The following is a 15,878-nucleotide window of genomic DNA, read 5'->3' as shown; positions in this document are numbered from 1 at the left end:
TATATTTAGAGGAGACCAAGGTTACCAGACTTGGGCCGTTGCCCAATGTCTTGTGGTTGGAGAAGAGTCCTGAAAATAGTTCCTCCAGATACTCAGCAAAACTATGGGGAGAACCCATTTCGCAAACTGAGTACAAGTGACGAAACATAGCTCTCGGTGCCTTTCACAGCCTTGGCTCGGCTCTCCAGCCACCAGGAATGTGTCTTGCCAAAAAAGAAATAGGAGATTTCCATTCACGTTGAGCTCTCCCTTTCTTTCCTTCTTGTTATTGGCCAACAGAGAGGCAACATGAGCTCCGATCTGGGCAAAAGAGCTTGGGAATGAGTCCAGATTGTAAATAAAATCACGTTGCCAGCTGTGAGCAAGAAACTGCTAACTCAGCTGGAAGAAGAGTGTCCAGATTGGGACCATCCCAATCATGAGGTCCGACATGTGCCAGGAGGATTGCATCTTGCTTTATAAAGGGATGCCGCAAGGTTTGGAGCTATGACAGCTTCAACTTGGCTAGTCTTTCTTGGGACTTCAGACTCGGAGAATCTCTTTACTTTTCGCCATGGAAGACTACTTTGCTGCCGTCCGCAAGATGGAACAAACGGTGATGTTCCCCAGTCTTCTCTTGGGGGTCTCCTTGGAGAACCAGGACGACAAAGACTTGCATGAATATTACAGCCTCCTCAAATCCATCAAGTTGGCGGCAGAAGGAGGCCTGAAAGAGAAGAGCCTCGGCCTCCCCGAAGAGGACGGCAAGGAGGAGGCAGACCTTGAAGGACTCTTTCATTTCCACGTGTCCTGTCTGCACCACATCCTGACGCGGCTGACCGGCATGGCCAACACCGTAACATCCAAATACAACGAAATCATGGGGCAGATCGGCCAGAACGAATTTTCTCTCCGGTGGTGAAACCATGTGCCAGGTGAGCTATCTACTGACTCTGGAACCTCCTTATTTCATTCTAAAATAATGTTTATTCCTACAGTTTCTACTGGCAAATGATACCAAGGGAAGAAAGATTAAAACAGTGATTCCCAACCTTTGGGTCTCCAAGTGTTTTGGACTTCAGCTCCCACAATTCCTAACAGCTGGTTAGCTGGATGGGATTTCTAGGAGTTGAAATCCAAAACACCTAGAATCATAGAATCATAGAATCGTAGAGTTGGAAGAGACCTCATGGGCCATCCAGTCCAACCCCCTGCAAGTAGCAGGAAAATCTCATTCAAAGCACCCCTGACAGATGGCCATCCAGCCTCTGCTTAAAAGCCTCCAAAGAAGGAGCCTCCACCACAGTCCAGGGCAGAGAGTTCCACTGCTGAACAGCTCTCACAGTGAGGAAGTTCTTCCTGATGTTCAGGTGGAATCTCCTTTCCTGTAGTTTGAAGCCATTGTTCCGCGTCCTAGTCAGCAGGGCAGCAGAAAACAAGCTTGCTCCCTCCTCCCTATGACTTCCCTTCACGTATTTGTACATGGCTATCATGTCTCCTCTCAGCCTTCTCTTCTGCATGCTAAGCATGCCCAGCTCTTTAAGCCGCTCCTCACAGGGCTTGTTCTCCAGACCCTTGATCCTTTTAGTTGCCCTCCTCTGGACGCTTTCCAGCTTGCCAACATCTCCCTTCAACTGACCTGGAGGCCCAAAGGTTGGGAACCACTGTTCTAACATTTCTTCTCTTGGCATCATTTGCCAGTAGAAACTGGAGGAATAAATATTATTTTACATCATACAAACCACTTGTACCATTAGGCTGTTATGTGGAACCAACTGATAGCTTTGGTGTCAATACAGCAGTAGATCCACTTTGGGTTTTAGTCTGAACTTTAAAGCAATTCTGCACTTCGAACCCTCTTTTGCTCCTTTAAGTTCAGCCTTAAATCTGGAGTGGAATTGCTGCTCCAGGCCCCTTCCACACAGCTGAATACAATCCCACATTTTCTGCTTTGAACTGGAATATATGGCAGTATGGACTTATATAACCCAATTCAAAGCATGTATTGCGAGATTTTCTGCTTAATATTCCAGGTTATAGGACTGTGTGGCATTTTGGGCCCCATCTACAGTACCCTTTAATGTGGTTTGAAACTGCATTATATGGCAGTGTAGATGGCACCATAGCTACTAACCAACACTGACCATCATCTCAACTAGTTTTTGGGTGTTGATATATATATATTTTCTGCTATTTCTTTTGTTATGACTTATTTTCATTGCCAGGAAAGATATAGACTTTTCTGCCCTGTGTGCCAAAAAGAAACTATTGACACTAAGGATTGAATCTTTTTGGAAGTTCCATCTAAGGTTGATCCATTGAATCTGCTTCTGAAGATGTCAACAAATGTCATTGATTCACTGGCTGTACTTTATTTGGAGCTAATAATGTAAAAACTCTGACTTTATACAGCATTATCCAGGGTTATCTGCAGCAAAATCAAGCAGCAAAATATCTTAGGTCAAGTGTTGATGTTGCTGTGCTTACTGATAGTTTACTACTTACTTGAATAATAGTAAAAATAATTAAAGAAAGCAACTACTAGGCCTGTACAGAAATGCTATTTCTGTCTTGGGAACAACATCCTTTTAATCCTTATATGGCAGGCCTGGGCAAACTTGGGCCCTCCAGGTGTTTTGGACTTCAACTCCCACAATTCCTAACAGCCTACCGGCTGTTAGGAATTGTGGGAGTTGAAGTCCAAAACACCTGGAGGGCCCAAGTTTGCCCAGGCCTGCTATATAAGGATCAATAGAGAGTCAAGGTTGGGGTCTTGTTCCTTTTATTACTTCCTATATTACAACACATACATTTTAGAGTATTCAGTCTTTGTTAATCTAAGGGTGCATCTACTCCTTCCAGCAGCCTCCCATAAATAGCTTTACTTTAATGATATTGGATTTCAGTGCCCTTTGTTAACTCTTTTTTTCATTATCAATTTTACAGGACAAACTGCATTTTGCAACTTGGACATATGTACAACCCCAGTCCTGTTTCTGGGAAGGACACAGAAAGGTCTTCATTGCCATCTCCACCCCATGGACCATCGTTGCACGAACCATACTTGAATGACTTTCGCACTGATCTTTGTTGACCAAAGATTTCTTATCTATGAACTCAATATCTAATTGTATGCCTTGGGCGCTATTGCTTTCTGACGCTTGTAAATTGCGACTGCTTTCGAGAAATAAAGTATTTCCTACCACACGATATAACACTGTCTTGTATTAAACCATCATTTCACTTTGCTCCGTATCACATTTTGCCATAAGTAAGGGAATGAAAAGGAAAATGGGTTCCCTTGGAACTAAAAAGACCAGTATCCACTGATTGCAAAAGTATTTAAACACATAAAAGTTCAATCTATCTATGTATATAAAAGGGTAATGAAATTTCGGCCTAGGACAAAACAACTAAACTACACATCCCAGAAACACTAAACTTGGCAGCACAGCCCCTCATCCATGCCTCTACGTTCATACATCAAAAAGAAAAGAAAAATAAAGTCCTAATTAGAGGGAGAGAAATAATTGTTTTTATCCAATTGCTGCCAGTTAGAAGGCTAAGTTCCATCCACTTGGTCTCCTAGCAACCCACTTAGCCCTGGGGACAGGCAGAGTTAGGCCTCACTTAGGCCTCTTCCACACTGCCATATAATCCACTTCAGTGTGCATTTTATACAACTGTGTAGAAGGGGCCTCATATAATCCAGTTCTAAGCAGATAATATAAGATTATAAATATACAGTAGAGTCTCACTTATCCAACATAAACAGGCCAGCAGAATGTTGGATAAATGAATATGTTGGATAATAAGAAGGGATTCAGGAAAAGCCGATTAAACATCAAATTAGGTAATCATTCTACAAATTAAGCACCAAAATATCATGTTATACAACAAATTTGACAGAAAAATTAGTTCCATGCACAGTAATACTATGTAGTAATTGGGTTGTTATATGTCTTTCGGGCTGTGTGGCCATGTTCCAGAAGTATTCTCTCCTGACGTTTCGCCCACATCTATGGCAGGCATCCTCAGAGTTTGTGAGGTATGGATAAACTAAGTAAGGAAAGGAAAGAATATATATCTGTGTAGAGTCCAGGGTGTGGCAAGAGTCTTTTGTCACTGTTCAGTTAATCACCCTAATTAGCATTGGAAAGGTTTTTGTCTCTTGCCTGGGGGCATCCTTTGTTAGTCATTAGCTGTGCTCTGCGCTCAGAGTGTTGGTTCCCATCCACTGTTTTGATTTTAGAGTTTTTTTTTAATACTGGTAGCCAGATTTTGTTCATTTTCATGTTTTCTTCCTTTCTGTTGAAGTTGTCCACATGCTTGTGGATTTCAATGGCTTCTCTGTGTTGTCTGACATGATAGTTGATGGAGTGGTCCAGCATTTTTGTGTTCTCAGATAATATCCTGTGTCCAGGCTGGTTCATCAAGTGCTCTGCTATGGCTAACTCCTCTAGTTGAGTTAGTCTGCAGTGCCTTTCATATTCCTTGATTCGTGCCTGGGCAATGCTGTTGTGTTTGGTGGTCCCTTTGTAGACTTGTCCACAGCTGCAGGGTATCCAGTAGACTCCTGCAGAGGAGAGAGGATCCCTCTTGTCCTTCGCTGACCATAGCATTTGTTGGATTTTCTTTGTGGGTCTGTAGATGGTTTGTAGGTTGCGCTTCTTCATCAGTTTGCTTATGCGGTCAGTGGTTCCCTTGATGTCTGGTAAGAAGACTTTTCCTCTGGGTGGATCTTTGTCTTGACTCTCATGGCTTGTTCTTGGCCTTGCAGCTCTTCTGATGTCTGTGGTGGAGTATCCATTGGCCTGTAGAGCCCAGTTTAGGTGGTTTAGTTCACCTTGGAGGAGGTGAGGTTCGCAGATTCTTTGTGCACGGTCTGTCAGGGCTTTGATTGTGCATGATGACATCCAAATCAATGCTTCCCAAACATGACTGCTTTCCTTCATGGTAACAATACTAATTCCTTTATGAATAGATTATTCTTTATAGTGTGAAGAACCAAACACCAGCAGGAATGGGTTTTTGTTTTTTTTTTAGTTTTAAATAGAACTTTACAAACCTTTGCAAATTTGTGCGTTGCTGCGAGTTTTCCGGGCTGTCTGGCCATGTTCCAGAAGCATTCTCTCCTGACTTTTCGCCCACATCTATGGCAGGCATCCTCAGAGGTGGTGAGGTCTGTGGGAAATTAGGCAAGTGGGGTTTATATATCTGTGGAATAATGTCCAGGGCGGGAGAAAGAACTCTTGTCTGCCTGAGGCAGGTGTTAATGTTGCAACTGGCCTGCTTGATTAGCACTGAATAGCATTGCAGCTTCAAAGCCTGGGCGTTTCCTGCCTGGGGGAATGCTTTTGGGAGGTGTTAACTGGCCCTGATTGTTTGTCTGGAATTTCAACAGAAAGGAAGAAACCATGAAAATTAACAAAATCTGGCTGCCAGTATTTAAAAACTCTAAAATCAGGATAGTAAATAAAGAACAACACTCAGAAGACAAGGGAAATCCAGACAAGAAACTAGGCAAGTGAGGTTTATATATCTGTGGGAGGTCCAGGGTGAGAGAAAGATCTCTTGTCTGTTTGAGGCAACTGTCAATGATTCAATGCTAATCAAGCTGGCCAATTGCAACATTCACACCTGCCTCAGGCAGACAAAAGTGGAGAACCGAATAGTAGCAGGAATTGATTTATTTTAGTTTTAATGAGAGCTTTACAAACTTTACACATTTCTTCACACATGACCCAGAAAGAATTTAAGATTTCAGAAAATCTAAAGTGGATGAAAGCAAAATTAAACTGAAGGTTCTGAGTAGTTAACTTGGCTTTTAAAAGTATAGTTTTGAACCTTTGACCATTTGACTATTTTAGCGCAGAATTAGGCTTGTTACTCTTTTCTCCCAACAGTCTTCTCATTTTTAATAGACTGGAACAATTTCGCCCTTCCAGGTTGGGATTAGCTGTTCCTATTAAATGTGGTTACTCGCTGTCTAAAAACTTTATATAGAAATTTGATTGATTAAAAGAACTGAGATTTTTTTTAAATGAATTCTGGAAAACAGTGATGTTGAAGCCTTTTACACAATAATTTTATTAAATGGTATAATACAGTATACAAAATGTTTGCTTAATTATTTTAGAGAGATATTATGCAACTACAGAAATTTCTGTGTGATGTGAAGCCCAGGAAACAAATAAAGCAAGTGATTATTATCTATTCACACGTGAAGTTTTGTCTCCTATTTTTGCTTTGACTTTTCATACCTGCCCATTGATGACCGTGGCGCCAGCTTTCAAATTGATTTGAACCCGCAGCGGAGAGTTCCGCAGATCCATCACCAAAGGAACGGAGCGGGACCGCAGCAGACTATTATTAAAAGATCTTTTTTTCTTCACTTTCCCCTTCCCTGAACTATGTAACAAATCCCCCCAATAAAAGTAGCATTCATTTTTAACAGTAACACTCTCTATCTGGTTATTTTGTGTCTTTCCCTGACTCCTTCTTTTGCACGCAATCCCCTCTCTCTCTCTCTCTAACCCGTCCGACCTTCAAACCCTGGCGGAGGCTTCCCCGCCATAGGTTAATACGGCGGACGATACAAATTGGCTCATATCTTTATCAAAATTACCCCTAGCACGCTCCTCTTTTAGTCCTAACCCTTCCTAAGGCTCCTGACCCAAGGACCACCAGCGGAACCAAAATCGGTCCAGTTCTCGGCACCTCATCAGCTGACTGTCAAACGGAACCGACTGCTCTTTTCAAGCCAGACTGCTCTCTTCCAGCCTTATCCCGGACTTTCCTCTCCCCGTGACCCGAGGGATGGTTTTAAGAGATCCCTGGTCCCTTTCTGTGAACTGTGGATGGGGGATCGCTCTCCCGCTGGGGAGACATAGTTCTCCAAGGACCTTCACCCTCTCTACAGCTGCCAGGAGGGTGCCTGGACGGGCGCCCTCCACGTTTCATTCACACCTTCATAATTTTATGAATGAGAAGAACACTCTTCCCCAAACCTACCCCTGAACTTATGAAATCCTATACTTCCAAAGACTGCAACTCACATGTACCTCTTCCCCATGCTATTTCTATGAATTCCTTCCACCACAGATGAACTCTTTTCCCAATGTATCCGTGAATTTTCATATTCTATGTACCTGGACACCCTCATGAATCACTGTTGTATGAATTTCTAATCGTTGGGCTAACTTCATGAATTGTAAAATCATGCTGCTAAAACTCCACTTTTATGAATTTCCATATTGGGTTCCCCAGATGTTATGAACTTCGTTCTTGTCAAATATTTTCAATTGTTTATATCATTCATGATTCCCCTTTATGCAATGTAACTCACTTTTATGGATTCTCCCTTATTTCCATGAAATCTATCTGTCTGCCTATATGTATTTGTACTCTTTGGGATCCCCGGAAAATATGTATTTTTCCCAGCAGGGTTTATATTCCAACTTTATTTTATTTTTCATTTTATTTCATATAATTGTCAAGTCATGAAATCAAATAGGAAATATTTTGAACTCAACCTGAACCCCAGAACCTATCCCATTTCCTATGACCCAGGCTTCCCTTCCCAAAAACAAAAGGATAATCTGCCACCGCTTAACCCAATCAAATTCAGATTGCATGGACAATATAGGGCTTGAGTCGCCGAATTCAGAGTGTTGTCCTAAAGGTGATTCGCCCCAAGGCAAACATTGTCATATCTCACCCAAAGGAAAATCCAGGACACCTCAGGAAGGCGCCCTGCAGAGCCTGTCAATATGGCTCATCGTCACCCATCTTTACTTCCACCTCTGACACCCCAAGGCATATCTAAAATCTGTATATGTGACAGAAACCCGGACACCCTTGATTGCTGCCATTAATCCCTTTAGAAATCGGTCTAGCAGGAATTAATCCGATATTTCCTGCCCTGTCACTTCATTGTTTCAATAACTCCCGCCTTCTCCTTCCTGATTGGCTCGAGTGGGGACAAAAAGCAGCTCCCTATTGGGCCAACAGAGCAAGGTGGGAAATGAAAGCCCGCCTCGTTCAACCTTCTAGCCTATCAACGATCAGATGGGCGGGGGAGCGGGGCGGGAAATTCAAAGGGCTGTCAGACTGAAATTTTGTATAAATATGGCTTTATTTTGATTATGTGGTACCCTAGTAGACTGAATGATCACTACTAGAGTCCTTTTCGGCTGAATCGCTCAATAAAGACTCCTTGGCGGAATTTTCCTTCAACTTTGGCGGACCTTCTTCATTTCGGCTTCAGGTTGTATTGCGGCTCATATTTTCCTATTGGCTCTGCCAAGGTCCGTTCTCTCAGGACCGGGTCGGGTCTCTCCTTAAGGGCCCGATCCCCTGAAACGCGGTCGATAACACCATTTCCTTTGAAAAATGGAGATGGATAGATATTTCTTTCTCTAGAAATCAGTAAACCATCTGATTTGTTTTAGGATTCATGTTGACAGGCCAGAAATGATTATACTGATTAATCACTTTGGCTAACCCAGGCACGGGCAAACTTCGGCCTTCCCTCCAGCTGTTTTGGACTTCAACTCCCACAATTCCTAACAGCCCACCAGCTGTTAGGAACTGTGGGAGTTGAAGTCCAAAACACCTGGAAGGAAGGCCAAAGTTTGGCCATGCCTGAGCTAACCTAATTCCAGATGCCAAGCAGTGTTCAGTGTCATTTTTGTACCCAGTGAGCACTGCAAATGCCAGACTGACATGGAAAGTTAAGTGCCATCCTCTCACTCAAGACTACCCAAGTGCAAGGAAAATGTCTTCAACCAAATAGGAAGTCAATAGCACAGCTGATGACATGTACCCAAAGTTGCAGTTTCCTCTGGAGTTTTGGAGAAGCTCTGGAGCACCCCGTGGCTTCTGTTAATGCGGCTCAAAGTCACATTAAGCGAATCACAGGATCATAGAGTTATCAGAGACCACAATGGCCACCAAAACCAACCAGGAAAAACACAATCAAAGTACTCCTGACAGATGGCCATCCAACTTAAAACCCTCCAGAAAAGGAAACTCCCACCACACTCTGCAGTGAGCTGTGTTTACGTGCATTTGTTCATGGGTTGTACTGAAGGGACTATAAGCCAGAAAGTAGTAAACTATTGCCTATGTAGTTTTGTCCCTGCATATGCCCCTCCCTTTTTCTCCAGAAAGTTCTAAGGAGAGAGGAGAGCTCGGAGTAAACAGGTTAGGTCATTGGTATCATTTATGCCAAAGTAGGTGTGGAAGGTGAGGAAGACCCTCAGCCACTGGTCAATTCTAGATAAGGCTGAGATATAAAATCCTTTGTGGCAGCCATTTGCATTGTGCAGCCCTCTGGAGTATGTACAGCTGTCCGCCTTCTCATAGGTAGGTAAAGGTTTCGCCTGACCAGTCAATGGGAGAGATAGCAGACTGGCAAAAAGCAAAAAGTCCAGTCGTATCCGACTCTGGGGGTTGATGCTCATCTCCATTTCTAAGCCGAAGAGCCGGAGTTGTCCATAGACATCTCCAAGGTCATGTGGCAGGCATGACTGCATGGAGCGCCGTTACTTTCCCGCCAGAGCGGTACCTATGGATCTACTCACATTTGCATGTTTTCGAACTGCTAGGTTGGCAAGAGCTGGGGCAACAGTGGGTGCTCATTCCGCTCCAGGGATTTGAACCTGGAATCTTTTTGTCCACAAGTTCAGCAGCTCAGAGCTTTAACGCACTGTGCTACCAGGCATAGCTATGTGAAAATAAACTTTGCTTTTTGCATCTCTCACGAGACTCAATTTCTCTGCCTGATTTCCCTCCTGAGCCAGGACCCTGTGAAGGTAATTGTCTTACAGTACAACTACCGTGGCGAGGATTTGCCATTCCTTTACGGTAAATGTGCCAGTGAAGATGCACCCTTTGTTGCATTTTTTGACATTACTGCACCCTTGTCACTATCTCACCCCATTTCTGTAATGTGGAATAGCAACTACTTCTCATCATAAAGTGTTTCCCATCATGGTTTTGCACAATTGCAAGGAGATCAGGACTCACTGCACAAGGTGGGACTGTGGCTAATGATGGGCCTCAATGGGAGAGATAGCAGACTGGTGAAAGACAACACAAAAATCTGCTGATCTGGTGTCTGGCAACAGTTATCATACAATACAGTCCCTTGAGTATGGGTTATGCTCTTCCTTCGGCCAATAAGGTTGTACAAATACAGATCTTAGCTCCTGTTAAATCCCCAGATCAGGGGTCCCCAAACTAAGGCCCGGTGGCCGGATGTGGCCCTCCAAGGTCATTGACCTGGCCCCTGTCCTAAACTTTAGACTTAGAGTTGACCTAAGTCTACCTGGTCTTTGGAGGTCTTTTTGCTTACCTATGGTCTTATGAGATCGTCTAGATGGTTTTTGAAGGTCTCTGTGCTTAGCTACGGCCTTATGAGACAATCTAGATGGCTTTTGGAGGTCACTTTCCTTACCTATGGTCCTATGAGACCGTCTAGATGGCCTTTGAGGGCCCCTTTCCTTACCTATGGTTTTATGAGTCTAGATGGCCTTTGGGGGGCCCTTTCCTTCTCTATGGTCTTATGAAACCATCTCGGTGGTCTTTGAGGGTCCCTTTCCTTATCTGTGGTCTTCTGATGGCCTGATGAGGTCATCTAGATGGCCTTTGAGGGTCACTTTCCTTACCTATGGTCTTATGAGACCGTCTAGATCAGGGGTCCCCAAACTAAGGCCCGGGGGCCGGATATGGCCCTCCGAGGTCATTTACCTGGCCCCCGCCCTCAGTTTTATAATATAATATATTGTATATACATATAATATTGATAATAATATTATAATGTAATACAATGTAACACTAATAATAATACCATATAATAATATTAATTATATGTTCTATATTACATATAATATTACTAATAATATTACAGTATAGTGGCATAGTTCAATATAGTAATATATAATGCTAATATTGTGCTATGCTAATAATATAATATATTGTATGTACATATAATTTGTAAGCCACTCTGAGTCCCCTTTGGGGTCAGAAGGGTGTGATACAAATGTAGTAAATAAATGCAGTAAATAAATAAATAATAAATAAATAAATTTTAGACTTAGGCTCGCCCAAAGTCTGAAATGACTTGAAGGCACACAACAACAACAACAACAACAACAACAACAACAACAACAACAATCCTAATTAACTTGACTATTTCATTGGCCAGAAGCAGGACCACACTTCCCATTGAAATCCTGATCAATGTATGTTGGTTAAAATTGTTTTTATTTTTAAATATTGTATTGTTCTTTCACTTTTCTTGTTGTTGTTGTTTTTGCACTACAAATAAGACATGTGCAGTGTGCATCGGAATTTGTTTGTTTGTTTTTTTCAAATGATAATCTGGCCCCTCAACAGTCTGAAGGATTGTGGACCGGCCCTCGGCTTAAAAAGTTTGGGGACCCCTGGTCTAGATGGTCTTTGGAGGTCTCTTTGCTTACCTATGGTCTTATGAGATTGACTAGATCAGGGGTCCCCAAATAAGGCCCATGGGCCAGATGCAGCCCTCCAAGGTCATTGACCTGGCCTCTGTCCTAAACTTTAGACTTCGGGTTGATCTAAGTCTGAAATTACTTGAAGGCACACAACAACAACAATCTTAATTTTGGACTATTTCATCATAGTCCGGCCCCCTAACAGTCTGAGGGACTGTGAATCGGCCCTCCACTTAAAAAGTTTGAGGACCCCCCCCCCCCCCACTCCCCAGATCAATATGGCGTGGAGTGGAGTGGAATGGCTTGCTCAAAACATGCTAGGAATTTCCCACTCGGTGTCTGATGCAATAACTGGGCTATAAGCTGATCAGCCTATTCTGCCCTCATTTGAGGGGTCAAACATCCTGATTTAGCCCTTCGTTTTGTTTGAGAGCATTCCAACCTGTAAACAAAGTCACATTGCGAACGAACGGACCATTCGCTGGGGTGTTCAAAAAGAAAGGATCCTATTTGCTGGGGAAAGAGGAGTGTCATTCACCCCTTGAGTGGAAGGCATCCCGGCTACATGCTCTCCGGATGATTATCATTCAGCATGGGCTCATAAATTGCCACGAACTGAGCGGGTAAAAGACCAGTCACTGCAAACCAGGCTTCGTGAGACTCGGCGGAGAGCTCCATTCATACACCAGGACCTGAGACGAAGGAAAACCATGGAAGAGTACTTTTCAGCTGTGCACAAAATGGAACAGACAGTCATGTTTCCCAGTCTTCTACAAGGAGTCTCTTTGGAAGGGAAGGAGGACACGTCTGATTCTGGCTCTGAGGAAAAAGACCTGTACGAGTATTACATGTTGTTGAAATCCATCAAGTTGGTGGTGGAAGGAGGCCTGCTGCCCCGCAGCCACCAAACATCTCTCGTTAGTGAAGAAGAGGTTCATGAAGACGAGGACTTGGAAGGCTTCTTCCACTACCACGTCTCCAGTTTGTACCGCGTCCTCACGCAGCTGACCCAGAGAGCCAATGCAGTGACCTCCAAATACAATGAAATTATGGGGCAGATAAACGGGAACGAAAAGAGACTCAGCTTCTGAGAAAAGCACAGCTGAAGGAGACAAAGGTAAGATGTCCTTGCAACTCCAAGGTGGGCAGGATGAATGGGAAAGTAAGTCAGATAACTTCTCCTCAATCAGATCTCTGTAGGATCAAAAACCTGAGGCTCTTCCAGATCGGACACAACAAGTATGAGTTGTCTGATACAGTAGAGTCTCACTTATCCAAGATAAAAGGGCCGGCAGAATGTTGGATAAGCAAATATGTTGGATAATAAGGAAGGATTAAGGAAAAGCCTATTAAACATCAAATTAGGTTATGATTTTACAAATTAGGCATCCAAACATCATGTTATACAACAAATTTGACAGAAAAAGTAGTTCAATATGAAATAATGCTATGTAGTAATTACTGTATTTACGAATTTAGCACCAAAATATCATGATGTATTGAAAACATTGAATACAATAATGCATTGGATAATCCAGAATGTTGGATAAGCGAGTGTTGGATAAATGAGACTCTACTGTACTTTGATTTTTTGCTGATTGTAATCCCATTCACCTCTAGCCTCAGATATCTATAGGATCTCACTTAAGACTATTCCAAACTGGTCTGAAGTACAGTAGAGTCTCACTTACCCAACATAAACAGGCTGGCAAAACATTGGATAAGGGAAAATGTTGGATAATAAGGAGGGGTTAAGAAAAAAGCCTATTAAACATGCTACCAACTTATTTTCTCACTTTATTGTATTCCTGCCATATTATGCTGAACTTCAGGCATTGCCTTGATTTTGTATTGACAGGTGTGTTTTAAATGACAAAATGAAAGGATTTATTGTGAATGAGCAGAATAATCCATAAAATAATGCATGACTGTGAACATCTAGGTGCATTTCTTGGTAATTTATCATTTTGGATACTTGATGACCATGCAATTAAAATCAAGCCTGATTGTAATTACAGTAGAGTCTCACTTATCCAACACTCACTTATCCAACGTTCTAGATTATCCAACGCATTTTTGTAGTCAATGTTTTCAATGCATCGTGATATTTTGGTGCTAAATTAATAAATACAGTAATTACTACATAGCATTACTGCGTATTGAACTACTTTTTCTGTCAAATTTGTTGTATAACATGATGTTTTGGTGCTTAATTTGTAAAATCATAACCTAATTGATGTTTAATAGGCTTTTCCTTAATCCCTCCTTATTATCCAAGATATCTGCTTATCCAGGCTTCTGCCGGCCCGTTTGCTTGGATACGTGAGACTCTACTGTATTTCTAATATATTTTTTGTATGTTGTAATTGAATTATTTTACATTGTGAGTCTTTTTAAGTCCCAATTTTCAATGCAAGGTGATGAATCTGTGTTGTTTCTATGTATTTATTATTAATTATAATGCAGTTAAGATTACTCTTGTCCTTACTGCATAGTCCTGAACTATTTCATTAGTTAAAAGACTTATCAAAGTGGTTATCTGAGTGGATCCCCCATATAATTTGTCTTTTGTGGAGTTGTGTAAGACTTTTTAATTGATATGTGGTTAGCAGATATCAAGAAATAGTTGGAGAAGACATTATACTTGCTATGTGAATAATGGAACTTTAATTGCCCTTGATATCTTGTAAGGTGTACTAGACAACCTGAAGCTGCTAGGAGTGTTGTTTATTTATTTATTTTAAGTGTATATAATTCTGTACTTGAATAAAAATGTTCTGGTAGGAAATATATAAATATATATTAAAATTATCGATATCTTTTTCAATTAATTCTGTAGGTCATCTCACCGCGATCACCAGGAGGCTGCATGGCTGATATTGACATTCAGCTCGACTTTGCTCCAAGGGACTTGTTTTCGTGTGGCTGGTGTTCTGTTGTGATCATAGGAAAGAATACTTGAATACTTTTCATCGGCTCATGACACTGATTAGCAAGAAAATCCATTCTGATCAATTTCAAATTGTGATTTATGCCTCTCATAATTATTTCCAAGGACTCCTTTTGTATATTTTAGCACAGTCCACACTTTGATTGTTGCTTGCCTGCGACAATCCAGTGCTTGTATGTTATTATTTATATCAAACTGTATTTGATGCTGATACGCTCACAGTTAATAAAATGTTCTGTAAAAAGACATTTTCTAAGTATTTGCTCATCTTTTTACAATTATTCCCTGCTTGTCTTATAATATGATTTCGTAGTAGTCTGACTAGGGAGGGCAAATGACTTTTTAAAATGTGTTGTCGAAGGCTTTCGTGGCCAGAATCACAGGGTGCTGTGAATTTTCTGGGCTGTGTGGCCATATTCCAGAAGCATTCTCTCCTGCCGTTTCGCCCACATCTATGGCAGGCATCCTCAGAGGTTGTGAGGTCTGTTGGAAACGAGGCAAGTGAGGTTTATATATCTGTGGAATAATGTCCAGGGTGAGAGAAAGAATTCTTGTCTGTTTGAAGCAAGTGTGAATGTTGCACTTGGCCACCTTGAATAGCATTGAATGGCCTTGCAGCTTCAAAGCTTGGCTGCTTCCTACCTGGGGGAATCCTTTGTTGGGAGGTGCTAACTGGCCCTGATTGTTTAGTGTCTGGAATTCCTCTGTTTTCTGAGTGTTGTTCTTTATTTACTGTACTGATTTTAGAAGTTTTCAACACTGGTAGCCAGATTTTGTCATTTTCATGGTTTCCTCCTTTCTGTTGAAATTGTCCACATGCTTGTGGATTTCAATGGCTTCTCTGTGTAATCTGACATAGTGGTTGTTAGGGTGGTCTAGCATTTCTGTGTTCTCAAATCACGTGCTGTGTCTAGGTTGGTTCATCAAGATTCCATAGATAGATAAATTTCACTTGCCTAGTTTCCAACAGACCTCACAACGTCTAAGGATGCCTGCCATAGATGTGGGTGAAACGCCATGAGAGAATGCTTCTGGAACATGGCCAGACAGCCCGGGAAACTCACACCAACACAACTTTTTTTTAACTTTTAGAGTTATTTTTATGCATCTCTATTGTGAACACCAGGGGGCAGCATTGTTTTCTGCTTTGTTAGAGAGGAGTCAGACTGGATTTGCACTGACATATAGTCTAATTCTTCTGCCAAATGTGAGTAGATCAAATGTGAGTAGATCAACAGGTACTGCTCCGGTGGGAAGGTAATGGCGTGCCATGCAGTCATGCCGGCCACATGACCTTGGAGGTGTCTACGGACAACGCTGGCTCTTTGGCTTAGAAATGGAGATGAGCACCAACCTCCAGAGTCAGACATGACTAGACTTAACGTCAGGGGAAACCTTTACCTTTACCTATAGTCTAATTCATTAATTCTGCAAGTGTAGATGCAGCCATTGAAGGAAGGAGAGGGAAA

General features: G+C 42.1%; 2 protein-coding genes across 2 annotated transcripts; both read left to right on the top strand.

Moving 5' to 3' along the window:
* Nucleotides 1–395: 395 nt before the first annotated feature.
* On the top strand, nt 396–3,194 carry LOC100565061 (thyroid hormone-inducible hepatic protein). Its single transcript, XM_062974508.1, has 2 exons — nt 396–914; nt 2,926–3,194. Exon 1 carries the CDS (start codon nt 554–556, stop codon nt 899–901), a length of 348 nt encoding a protein of 115 aa, XP_062830578.1. The 5' UTR covers nt 396–553; the 3' UTR covers nt 902–914; nt 2,926–3,194.
* An 8,806-nt stretch (nt 3,195–12,000) lies between these two features.
* LOC100565255 (thyroid hormone-inducible hepatic protein) lies at nt 12,001–14,657 on the top strand. The gene is made up of 2 exons (XM_062974507.1): nt 12,001–12,576; nt 14,299–14,657. Exon 1 carries the CDS (start codon nt 12,170–12,172, stop codon nt 12,548–12,550), a length of 381 nt encoding a protein of 126 aa, XP_062830577.1. The 5' UTR covers nt 12,001–12,169; the 3' UTR covers nt 12,551–12,576; nt 14,299–14,657.
* Nucleotides 14,658–15,878: the final 1,221 nt, after the last annotated feature.

The sequence above is a fragment of the Anolis carolinensis genome, chromosome 3 (genome assembly GCF_035594765.1).
Source record: "Anolis carolinensis isolate JA03-04 chromosome 3, rAnoCar3.1.pri, whole genome shotgun sequence".
NCBI classification, from domain to species: Eukaryota; Metazoa; Chordata; class Lepidosauria; order Squamata; family Dactyloidae; genus Anolis; species Anolis carolinensis.
Note: the sequence above shows the minus strand (reverse complement) of the source record. Positions and strands in the feature narration are given on the sequence as shown.